Source organism: Tympanuchus pallidicinctus, unplaced genomic scaffold (assembly GCF_026119805.1).
Source record: "Tympanuchus pallidicinctus isolate F22 unplaced genomic scaffold, pur_lepc_1.0 scaffold2, whole genome shotgun sequence".
NCBI classification, from domain to species: domain Eukaryota; kingdom Metazoa; phylum Chordata; class Aves; order Galliformes; family Phasianidae; genus Tympanuchus; species Tympanuchus pallidicinctus.
This window is the reverse complement of record NW_026294721.1, coordinates 51,199,308-51,212,627: the sequence shown is the minus strand read 5'-3', so window position 1 is coordinate 51,212,627 and position 13,320 is coordinate 51,199,308. Positions and strand designations below refer to the sequence as shown.

Sequence of the window (13,320 nt, the reverse complement as noted above, 5' to 3'; positions counted from 1 at the left end):
TGTCCCATAAAATTTGAGAACACTCTATTCTACTCTAATTACAGCGAGAGTATGCAGAGTAGCAAGTTAGCAACACAGTACTCAGTATTTGCAAAGCACTCACACCGAACAGTAAATGTCTGGAGAGTCCTTGAGAGCTTACCTCAAAGGACAAACCAACTGCTTGGGAAAAAAAAAAACTACAACATAAATGGCATCTCCAAGATCAATGGCTGTCCAGCTATAAAAAACATTTTGACATCCAAATCCCAGTAAATTTTTATTTAGCAGATTTATTATTGGCAATGAAGGAAATCACTCTTGTCTTTGTGAGATATATCTTAACAATTCCAGTGCAAAAAAGTGTCAGCCAAGTATCTGTAATTCATTTTTCTTTCTTCCAGAAAAAGATTTGCATTACAGCAACCCTGAGTTGTGTTGGACAGTTGGTTTAAAAAACAAAACAAAACCTAGTGAGCAAATAATTAGTACCATAAGGAAAATGCAAGCAATTGCTCTGTGGAACCATTATGGAATGTAAAGATTTTATTTCTAAAAGGAAGTTTGTCTCACTACCTTAGGGTTTTATTTATGCTTTTGAGGAGGATGTGACTTTGTCAAACAACTCTTCTGCAGACATGCATCAAATCTGGGGCTTTGTCAGTGAACTATATAACAACAGCAGAAATTTCCATCTGTCTATATTCAGAATTCATTAAAAGTTGGTTTAAAAAGATTTTAATAAAATGTTCTGTCTTCATCTGGTCATAAATATTCTGATGTCAATTCTCAAATCAACATGCCAGAGTAAACATGCTCAGTTTCTTAACATTCTCAAATGGTTTGAGATAACTGGTTATCAGAAATTACATTCAAACCACTTCATTTATGTTTTTGCTACAGAAGAACAAAATCCTGAACCCTTAAAAAAAAAAAAAAAAAAAATAGGACTAACATTTTCTTCTGGAAAAAAAAAAAAAATTGCTACTACACTATCAGACAAAGAAAAGTAGCACTGTAAGAGCAGTTTCCTTCTCTTGTCACTATTTTTTCTGTAATTCAGAAAAGCTTCTGTTTCTTATATGGACATTCTGTACTCTATATGTACATAAATAATCAAGTTTGGCACTTACACTAAGATTTATATTCATACAACTATTGAAATATACCTGCTAATAAAAGCAGACCTCTCAAAGAAAGAGCACTGGATCAGACTCTTAGGCGACATAAATTATTTGTGTAAAAAAGACAACAAAGGCATATACGATTGTTTTGTTTTTCACAAGTTCTGTTTTGTTTTTTGTGGGTTTCTTTTCCCCTCACAAAAAATAAACCACATTCACAGTGCGATATCAATTATTTTGTGTCTTACATATCAAAGTAACATATCTCTTCTCAATAACCATTTCACAGACAGTCTGAATATTGGGCACTGACCTCTTCAAATTCCGTCTCGTTTTACAAACTGAGTAAAGCATTCTAAAACTCTATTTATCTCCTTAAAAGTCTGAACATTTGAATGCAAATTCGGGAAACACTTTTATAAGAAAAGACAGCACTACGAGCCTACCGACTGCAGTTTGATACATGCTGTGCTCATACTCTGAGCATCTTCACGCCCTGGAAAGAATAGTCTAAATTTGTTTGCAGACAATCACCACCTTTTTAAGTGAATACCATCACAAGTACACTGTCGGTCTAGCTTTGTTTCAGAACAAAGTATCACAAATAAATATTTTGTTTTATTTTTTTTTTTTAATATTTCTTACTTAACTTATTTGAACTCACAAGAGAAGAAGAAAGGAGACGTGACTGAGGGTCAGTTACACTATGTAGAAAACAAAGTGCTGAGAGATTTTGGCTCCTTTATTTAATAGATGATATCTACATATTTCTGACCTCATTACAGATCTGAGAAATAAGCTCAGGAAAAGAAAAAGCCAATTAAAAAGTACTGACCAAGTTTTTAGAGTTAATTAAAACAGACATCAGCATTTACAATATATTTTAAAACATAAAAATTTTGTTTTAAATTTCTTCCTGAAGCGAAAGTCTGTAAGAACTAAAATATCCATCCAATATCATGATGTTATTATCTGAAGTAACAATTCACAATAAATAATCCCTATAAAAATACTAAATGAAGTTAATCTTTTTTTCTAAATGATTACATCATAAATGCAATCATTAGCGATCAGCTGTGACAGCAAGGTGGTCTAATTAGCCTTACAGACAGGCTGAACCATTCGAGAATTTCCACATACTTCTGACAGGAAGTACAATATTTAATCTCAGAGCACAGAAATCACATCAGCTACGACATTAAAGTACAATTTGCCAGCTAATCGAGTTAACTGTAAATAAAAGCCAAGGTGAGTTTTAAGTGAAACTTTCACTATTTTGTGTTCCATAAGTATTAGTAAGAATTGTATTTACCAACTACAGCAGTAATCTGTTTGAAAGCTTCAATTACCCAAACCTGGTTTAAAACTCTGTCAGGTTCTGTCAGTGACTATTTTCTCAGCACATCATGTAGGACTTACTAATAAAATACAGATAACTAAATTAATGAAACAACAACTAGGCTTTACTAGCAGAAGAATTAGGCAATAAAGAACAGTTTCACATAGAACAACAGAGGTAACCACATGCATGTATCCAACCAAGAAGAGAAATCAATTATATCAGGAAATTTCTTTTTGCCCTGTGTGACATTACAGGCCCCAGACTGAAAGTACAACCATGTGGAGTTTCCCTAAGTCAGTGAATGGCATCAGCATAACTGCTGTCAGGATGGGAGGTGTGATTTGGGGGGTGAAGTCTCCCTCTCCTGGCACCCTTGTCGAGCCAGCAAATATTCGCTCCCCAAAATTGGGCTGCTTTCAGACATTGATATCATCACTAACTGTATCAGAAAACAAGAAAAAAAGAGGGAGAGCATATACACACAAGAATCAGGGGTTGTTTTAACTCCAGCCAATCAAACCAAGTCTAAGAGATCAGTTAAAAAATAAAGTTTCCAAATGCACACATTGTTTTGCACATCATGCATCTTTCTTGGTTTCTTTTCCTAAATGGAAGAAAAGAGGTACATTAACAGAAGTAGTAACTAAAATTTATAGCCAAAAACCTGAGCACTGGATGGAAGCAAAAATGAACATTCATTACTGAATGCAGTCACTGGCATTTCAAGAAAACAACCCTCCCAAAGCTTTTCATCAGACCATGAAGCTGTTTTAACATAAAAGGTACATCCAAAATAACCGTGCGAAGTCTAAAGAAGCATGACTTAGTTTGGACAGATGCTCGCAGTACACGAGAGCTGTCAGGACTTTGTAAACAACACACAGATCCAAAATAGAGGAAATGAACTTCAAATTTTATTTTTACAGCCTCCACGTTGTAGGCAAGAATATGTTTGTATTCACAGATGTCTGAAGTGTGCATGTGTGGTACGAAAGGTATTTGATATTCACAACACCAGTGAAAACAATGAATATTGTGGTAATACACTTTTTTCCTCTGCAGAACTCTGTAGTCACTCGGTAGCAGAATGCTCTGCAATCCAGGAGAGAAAACAATCACTGCAGAGCAGGGGAACCTGCCACAAAAGGGAATACTGCTGTGTGGCTTCCAAACTTTGCTAATGCAGTGCATTTCCATAGAAGTAAAATCTGCTGCTACTGCTCTGCGAGACACAGTTTATACATAGACACGCGTGCTGATTACAGGAACATCTCACATGGTCAAAGATTACTACCTTAAGTATGAAGAAATGCTCAAGAAACTCAGAAACAGTAGAGAAAAAGTACAAAAACAAGGTCAAGCTTTTATTTCACAGTTTGGTCATTGACTGTTGATGATTCGAGGGAAGTCATCTCAGCACATCTTATAAACAGCCTGAAATTTAAAACAGATTTTAAACTGCTTGCCTGTTTAACACAGCTTTGAAATTCATTCATGAAAAGTGACATCTTTTCCTATGATACAGTCGAGTAGCATCACTAACAAATGCACAAAGAATATCTTAAAAACCCTTACCTTCTCCAGGATTGACTGCTGCTGGCAGGCTGGGCCAGTCTATGGTCCAGTCAGGGCATGGATGAGGAGAAAACTTTGCTTCAATACCCCTCTCCTATGTGAAACAGAAAAAAAGGGGCCCAGTCTTTTACCCACTGAGACTGGTAGTAGAATTCCCACCAGATTTAAGAGCATCAGATCACACTACATAGCTTTCAGCCCAAATGAGACTTACAGGGAGATGACTCCTATTTATAGAATTCAAGCTACATACTGTTGTCATTTGCACAAGAAAGTACCATCCATTCTTTTTAGAAGAGGGTGGTAACCTCTATGCAATAAAGTAGAATAAAATACAGAAAACTATGGAACGCAATAAAGAGTTTTCTTTAACAAAACTCATTTGTGTCTCAGACATTCAAAGATCTACGGAAATAACAACAAAAAGCAACAACAGAAAAACAGAATACTAAAGCTAAACATACAATATCAGTTGTATTTTTTTTTATACATACCTTTAAGAAAGGAATATAAATATCACAAATAAAACAGAAGGCTACTTTGGTTGCTAAGACTTATTTACAGGGCTTCTAGAGTACACTTACTCAATCCCTGAGCAACCAAATATTGTTAACTGAGCAAAAAGACTAAAAACCCTTTTAAGTCAATGCATATCAGATAGATAGATAAATTTCACCTGTTGCAAAATAAGTATAATTAAGATAAATTAAGATAACTAAGATAGCTGATTGAAAACCTTAAATTACCATTAATTTAGTCATAGTTGGCCTTGGACCACCTATAAATTGACTGTTTTCATGCTCTTCTTCACAATTATCAGGAACTGGAAAGAAGTCTCCTAGGTGATCCTCTGGAGCAGGTATCAACTCTGGAAGCTGGAGAAACTGCATGTTGCATTTGTCAGCTGCTCTCTTCACTCCAGGGACTTGCTGAACTCTTCGATACCAGCTGGAGATCAGAGGTAAGTTTACCAGGTCTTTGCCTTGCTTTTTGCTGTAATCCTAGGAAAACAAAATGGAAAGGTAACTTGCTATTGTAAACCTCTTTCCACAAGCAATGTGGAGAAGACAACCTGTGGGTAATGAATATAGCTCCATGTTAAATCTCAAAATGTTTGCTTACTGTAAAAATCTAACTAGTTAGGAGCTCTGCTTGCAGGTGGAAATGCCATTAAATGCTATCTGCAATTTCCATGTGATGAAAGTATTTATGTGAACAACTTTAATCGTAACTTTAGTCAGTGCCACAAAAACATAAATAATACTGTTCATTATTTATTATTTCCTAACATGAGAATAATTCATTTTAATTAATGAATTATAAGACCTAGTAATTAGCAACGAGTGCTGGATTTAAAGCAAAGAAAGAAAATAAAAACTGAAATCTTGAATGCAAAACAAACAAAATCCTAAATGTGAGTATTATGTATATACACAAAAAATACATACATACTCAAATCATATTTTTATAGGGAGGCCATCTAGGTTTTTTAAAAGCAATGCTTCTGATGAACCAAAGTAACTCCTGCCTGTGTTCCAATAAGTTATAAAAGGTTATATGAAGGCCCTTACCTTACTGTATTTTCAATTTGTTTTTTTTTAAGTTCTCATAGTTCTCTACAGTGCAGCAGATACGTGCAGTGAAACTGAAAATATTCTTTATTTACCTACTGCCAGGAGCTGCCTTTGCCAAATTTGTGTGCTATATGCTAAGTCAACAACTTCTGAAAGTTCAGTATTTAAAAATTACAAAGCAAAAAAAATTTCATATTAAAAAAGCAATATGATGATATCTTACAAATGCAGAAATAGACCTTGAATAAAATGTATTTAATTTTTGCTATTTAACAACTCCACTCCAAGACCTTATGCAATGTAATGTTTTCCAGGGAAATTCTTCTTATGCTGTAACAAACAAAGGACCTTCCACAAGCTGTGGAAAACAGTTTAGCAGCAAAAATACTATGAATGACAAAATTAGAGATTACTGAGGTTTGAAGGGCTGGAGCACAAGCCAAAGAAGCTGGCTCCCTAGATGTAGCCCCTCCCCTCTGAGCTTGGTCACAGTGATCAGACCTTGCTTGGAGGAGAGCACAAAGTTTATTTAAAAATGACCTAACAAAACCACCACAATACTGCACAAACAAATAAAAAGTTTGCTGATATGAAGGTATGCTGCTGTCTACACATCCATCTCTTATCTACTCGTGCAAAGAAACTGGCTTACTTCACGTGAGGGCTTGGTAATAAAAACATCCATTTGAGACAGAATAAAACAGGGTTGTCTACACAGGAATGTTTTGTCCCCAGTGAAGGAATCATTTCTAGAACCAGAGGAAAACAAGAGCAGAGACTAAGAATATTAACATACTATGCAGAGCAAATCAGAAATCCTCCTGCACTGTATTTTAGAGGGAAATATTTGTAAATAACAACAAAAAAAATCCTCTATAAGAAAAAAAAAAAAGCTCAAGAAACTATATGCCAGTCAAATAATTTTTTTAAAAACAATACTCAAGTAGCTCTTTAGCTCTGAAACAGCATGGAAACTCCAGTGTTTACATCTCTGAAAAGCCACTACACTCTCTAAATCTTTCTTCTCATCTTCTCCCTAAAGAGCATTCTATGTCAAGACAAAGTGACAAAGTAACAAAGTTTCAAGCCTTAGATGGATAGAATTTCAACTCAGACCATACTGATACAGTAATAGAACAACAAAATGCCAAATAGCACGTTTTGTCTAATGCTCTCCCAGTGCGCTGTATCCAAAACTGAAATAGGTTCATATTTACCTACTTTTGTTTTATGCACATTGTAATGTACTACAAGCGTCCGTTTTAAATATTCCCATGCAGGAATTCTCTGGCCAAAGTATTTCAATATTGTATTTGAGTAGTCAAGAGTGTTTACTAAGTACTATTTGAAATGTTGTTGTTGATCTCACCAAGCCCCGCCTTTTATTGTACAAAAATAAAAACAAAGGCAAGTTGTCTGTTTCGGGTTATGCTCACATTGCAAATGCTGCAACATATTTTAAATGAACACATTTCACGATTTTCCAGCTCTTACAAAAGCCCATCTACACTACTTAATATTTGTGGAATTTGATGTCTTACCAGGAACTGATGGATGCATGGTAAAAGCACAATATCTGCCAAGGTAAAATAAAGCCCCTCTGCAAAAACGTGGTCTAAAGGTGGAAGGTCAGATGTTTTTGTTCTCCTGATGAGAGGGGCTTCTCTGTTGACTGCACGTGACACCTCTTGGACATGTAGCTTAGAGAAAGCTACACTCAGTTCCAAACTTGGAAGTGGATGTTCGTGCACCTCCACTGTTTTCCCTTCTTCTGTTGCTTCTTTCTCATGTGGAGACACTGCAGCCTTAGCACCTGCCTTCTGTTGTTGAAGCTTTTGCCTTCGAATTTTGTCATCGTTATGCACTCGGACAGGCTCTGCAAGTTTTCTTTCGAGCTGTAAAATGTCAGCAGGAATGGTCTGACTGTGCTCAGGAGATGCCGTCAAAAATCCTTCAACAGCCAGAGGTATGCTGATCTCACAGAGTCTGGTCCACTGGCTAACCTGTCAAATAAATTTATCTAATAAATACAATAGGAAACAAAATCCAAGCTTCCTTTTTGTCTACTTTAAACAAGGAAACTTCAGCCAAAGTTAGCAACTTTGGCTTCAAATACATCCTTTGATAATTTTAGGAGACCAAATATTCTGTATTACTTCTGTGATAGCTGAGTTAAGAAGCAAAATGTTATATATATATATATATATTTATATATATATTTTATATATATATATTTTTTTTTTTTTTCATCCTGTTTTTTATATATATATATATAAATGTTATCCAATACAGTACATTTTTAGTTCCCTTTCTTGGCATAAGATGAGGCTGGCTGTGTAACTCATGAGAAGTGTGAGTACAGAAATGCTTTGGATTAGTTCTCTTATTTTTTTTCTTAGCATGCAACATTAAGAAACTTTAGTGTAACCAAGCAGTAACTTTAAACAATTTTTTTCATGTTATTCTTCTTCTCTATTATTTACTTTAGGCTACGATATCAAATCAACTGCAGTCTTCTACCATGTCTTCCCCAAGAATGCTACTGAATTCACAGATACAGTCAGCACAGTATGCCAGTTCTGTACATTAAATTCACTATTCAAATACCTTTTTATTTATTTTTAAATAATAGTTGTCAAAATCTTTAGTTTGCTTTTTTGCTTTAGTTTGCTTTTTCTAGCTTTTCCCAAACATCGTGCATTTAAATCCAATTTCCCTTATTCTCTGAGGAAACACTCAGTATTGACAAAGGTGCACAGTGCAGAAGCTATAATTACCATCATTCTGAATTAGTTAATAAAAATACATTAAACGTTAGTTTACCAAGAAACATCTTCCAGGGATAATTTCATTTCTTTGGACAACCATTTACAGTGCCCAAATTGTTCCAGTAAAGCTTCATTTGGTCTTCAGTTAAGGACCTCCGCTACGCAGGAATTCATTTTTACTGGTTTCCTGGCAGACCAAGTTACCTTTTATACCTTTAAGTAGCTAACTATCAGAGCATATATTTCAAGTTCTGAATAATCTAAAGGCAAGTGAATAATTATCTATATGGATTGATTGAAGATAAGCTTATATGTGTGCAATTTCCTTCATAAATAGTATCAGAAAGGGGATGAAGACAGGCAATATTCAGCTGTGATATGATCTGAAATATGGTTATTCTTAAGGTGTGAAGTAAGTATAAGAAGGCAAATATAGCAGTGACCATTGTGAACAGGTTTACATTTGTAGGGCTGTGACAAAGGTCACATCCTGGACAAAACTCTGGAAAGTGCTTTACTAGTTCAAATTCTTAAATGCCTAATATTAATATTGATAATAACATGTAAGTACATTCAAAAATTCTATCTCAAACTTTGCAAGGCTACAACTTGATTCCTGTATTCTCCACAAAGCTAACGGTGTCCCTCACTTATTTCTCATCAGATTTCACGTTCTTCAGATAAAATTCATCATGTGCAAAATATGTAGGATTAGTTCCTAGTGATGTGCTCAAAGATCTTGTGGCAACAGCCACAATCGATGACTTCACACACAAACATCCTGCCTTCAGATATTTGATTTCCTCAGTTAAAGAAAGTGGCATTCTGTGAAAAATTATCATTGTATTATGTATTTTTTAATTCACGTAGAACTGGAACAGACACAGTACTAACCCACTGAGACTATATTGCCAAAATGAAGCAAATATCTGAACCAGTGTTTGAACTGTTTTTGTGCTGCTGAAGCTATACTCTCAAAAAGAACAATTTTTCCCTTATAATAAAATACAGACATTTCTCCATACAGTAAATATCAATATTAAGAGTTCACAAGAGCATTCCATTCTTATTTAAAACCCTGTTAAGGTAACTAAGAGAAAGAGATGCACTCACTTCTGCACAGGCTTTTAAGCAGGTTTTCTTAAAGCCTAGGAGTTCCAAAACATTCTTTTTGGATGGATCTGCCTCAAATGTTTTCTGTATTATATGTCTTAAGACGACAGAAAGCCCAGCTCGACAGAACTTGCTGTCTTTTGTGACAACAGCAGGAAAACAGCAGCTCTGCACGACCATAGGAAGCTGACATTTGGGGATTAAATGGACCTCAAGATCTCCAAGGAGGTTTTTTGTCACAAACTGATCATTTGCATTTTCATTAGTTGGCACTAAGAAAATTTTGAATGATTTGCAGTCACAGTAGGATAGCAAGAAGAGTGAAATAGACGTATGAAGAGGAAAGATACTATCTCGACACTGATGAGAAAAACCCAAATACAAATGTTCTTCAGGGACGCTATCTTTCATCTTCCTCCTGAGCTGAAGTTCCTGAAATAGAAATTAGAACACAACAGTCATAAAAGAATACAGAATTGAGAACAAAACAGAGGGTTTGAAACAGCGGTTGTACCATTATCTGCTAAAACTGATTGTAAAATAAGATACTATTAAAGACATCCTGCCTGAGCAAGTAGAACGCGGCACTTAGAGAGGAAGATGTCTCACGTATAGCCTGCCGCCTCACATACACATCACTGACAAGGAACTGATTTCCGACACTAAGTAAAAATATGAAAATCAAAAAAGATTTTATTTTAAACTTTGAAGGTTTAGACATTTTACAATAAAGCTCACTTTTAAATCACCCATAATCATACATTTATCATGCAATATTATAAAACCATGTTCCTGAGCACCTAAAACAGTTTTATCATACATACATTTGCCTCTCTGTTAAAGCACATATACACACAGAGTCACTGTTTTAAAGTGAAATACAAGTGATGTAGCTGAAATTAATGTCATTATATTAAATGTTTAAATTATTTTTCCTTATACTTTGTTGAAAGTCTGTTTTTTTTATTAAGCAATTTCATACTAGTGTAATATAAAACAATAATGCAATAGCTTTTCTGTGCCACCACCACATAACATTCTCTGTTAACTTAAAAATCACAATTCCTACTGAAAAGCATAGAGCACTAGATGGCACTCTTGAAACAATCATGTAGAACAAAGCTTCATTATAATATGAAGAAGAACTCTGAACGCTGCTCAGATATGCAGTATGCTTATTTATATATAGTTTATATGCATGTAGGTAGAGCACAAGTGACACTGGGACAAAATCTTCCAAGTAACTATCTAATAATGTCTCTATACAGTTACAGGGACATGATAGCAATATGCAGCAAAAAGTTCTCACATTTCATATATGGAGATATACATCAAATGTACTATTTTATATCATCTGTCACTGGGACAGAGCAATTGCTCAAAGACAGGCAGTGGAAAAATAAAATCAAGCCCACCTGGCATTAAATAAGAATCACAATGACTGTTATACAGAAATGTTTTTCAACTGTTCTGTTACATGGCTGTCTCAAAACAAGAGTCCCTAACCATAAAAATCCTCTTGCTTTTCTTTAATTAACACAGCTTCCACTCAAAGAATAATAAAATACACAAAAGTACATAAAATACTTTCCTAAAGGCTATTTCGCTTGGATAAACATAGAAATGAAGATGGATACAATACTGTAACTACGACTGTGGAGAAAACAGTTTAGTGAAAGTAATTGAGGAGAAGATGAGAGAAGAGTTAGTCTTATCTGTTTCATCCATATATATAACCACTTAATCTCAAATCCTTTCCTACAGAACTTCTAGGAAGATGCAAAAATAGAGGTACAACTGATCAGCCTACTGATTAAAGATGTTCCACTTTAAAAACTGGTGGATGAATGGGTTAACAGTGTCAGTGTGAATCTTACTCCAATCCACTGAACAAAATGACTTCTTCCCAGTAGCGATGAGTAATAGATAGCAACTGTCAGTCTGTCCCAGGGACAGCAACTGATTGGAAATAATGACTTGTTGGTTATTGGTCTGCTCTGTACTCAACCCTGTATATGCCACAGCTGGCACCATCCCATTAATCCATCTGTCTCTTCAGAGTTCAAAATTTAGCTTGAAATTTGGCCAGACAAATTCAACCATTCTTATCCTCAGCTACAAAACTGTTGCATCCAGAAGCCACACAAAGCACGTATGCCAACACTGCTGAATCTCCCTGAAGCAGGATAAATGCATACTCCAGTCTCTTGACAGCCTTGTGACAATGTCAGAGAAGGGGAATATGCATGTAGCTCACTTACCTTAATCCATAATGTTATATACTTGTATTGAGACTGTCTCCTTTATAGTCACTAAGGAACTTGCATCTAAATTCCAAACAGACACTTTAAACTGAACATCTTTTTTTTTTAAAGCTTTACCCATGGATGTTATGTAGGTTAAGATTTAGTTGTCACTTTGTTCAGATTTGCTCTTCTCTCTACTTCTAACACTCACATTTAACTCTTCACTGCATTTTGCCCACTTGAAAGTAGTGGCTTTTGAACATTACAGTGCTGAAGCACTGAGAATTGTACTTATCTAGGGAGGGAGAGTACTCCCTCTCAAAACAAGATAGGAATGCATAATGATTATGCACAGTTTGCACTGACTCAAACTCTTCTAAGTCTGCACCTGGAAGAGGTGTGAAGATGAGAAATAAGGAAGCAACAGCAATAAGTGCTACCTTTGGCAACTTTCTATTCTGTTTCAGCACGAGGTTTCCTGAAATAGATGGAAACAGCACGTAAAGTGAGCCTCGCCGATCTAATGAATACTTTGTTCTGATTCTATCATCATCACAGTCAAATCCTACCTATTCACCAACTTAAAAGTACAGAAGAGCCACAGACATTTCATTCATACTATTAAACAGAGAGCATCACTCAAATTATTTTGTCATACTACTGTGTTTCTTTTTCTAACTTAGAAGACGAGCTGTCTCCAGAAAGAAATGCCAGGATTTTTTTTCCTGTGTAGTCTGCAGTGTACCATGGGCATTTTATCACTTACTCTATTCCCAAACTTGCAGCTGGACTCACAAACATTATATCAGCCTGATTTTTTTTCCTTCCACTTTTCCAGATCTGTCCTAAGTATAAACAACAATAGCCACCCTCTTCCACCATCTATCTGTTCCCTAAAGCCCTAACTTCCTGCTTTTGCCCCAGCTACACTACATCTATTTTTTCCCATAAGAGATTTCAGATGGCCAAAAAGTAGCAATGAAGTTAACTTTGTTCACAGACATGTAATTTCAAAAGCCAAATAAAATCTGAATAAGTCAAGTCTAGACTCAGTTTCATTGCAACAACAGAGCTGCAATGCATGGGGTAAACACAGAAGAAATATTAATCTTTTAGGAGCTTTTTATTACACTGTGGATAATAAAATGGTCTGAGCTCAATTGGTGCAGAAATATTTTGCAAGTCATCTATCACCATTTTCTGACTTCTAAATGCAAGTATTACTTCCTACAAACTTCAAAAATTAATACTGAAAGTTCTTTTATTTCTCACAAAGCAATTAAACAGGCAGCATGATTTCTGAACTGTCACACAGCCTATGCAGCTGCCAAAAAAACACGCCTCGCTTGCTAAAATAGAAATATTTTTTTATTCATCTTTGAAATTAGAAGATTTAGACTAATTGAGAAATTTCTCTCGGTCTTACTAGACATCACAAAGCTCCGTATCACAAAATAAATAAATAAATACATAAAAATCAATCGCTCACTGACCACTCCAAACACTTATCTAGGAAATCGTCTTCCCCACTTTCAGGCCATGAACAATGACACACACACCACCTGCTTCTGAAATCCAGTCAGCGGAATAAGGTTTGGC

At 35.4% G+C, this 13,320-nt stretch overlaps 1 protein-coding gene across 4 annotated transcripts in view; it reads right to left on the bottom strand.

The window, feature by feature from the left end:
• Positions 1-13,320, bottom strand: part of GSTCD (glutathione S-transferase C-terminal domain containing) — a 59,206-nt gene that overhangs the window by 44,783 nt on the left and 1,103 nt on the right. For all 4 annotated transcript variants that reach the window (XR_008206775.1, XM_052682942.1, XM_052682943.1 and 1 more), the window contains exons 2-5: positions 9,476-9,907; positions 7,136-7,597; positions 4,767-5,021; positions 4,021-4,114 (exon numbers count right to left, since the gene is read on the bottom strand). Coding sequence is in view for 3 of the 4 variants with exons in the window: in XM_052682942.1 (XP_052538902.1) it covers positions 4,021-4,114; positions 4,767-5,021; positions 7,136-7,597; positions 9,476-9,886 (1,222 nt within the window). In the remaining variant the exon portion in view is untranslated. The remainder of the gene's footprint in view (positions 1-4,020; positions 4,115-4,766; positions 5,022-7,135; positions 7,598-9,475; positions 9,908-13,320) is intronic.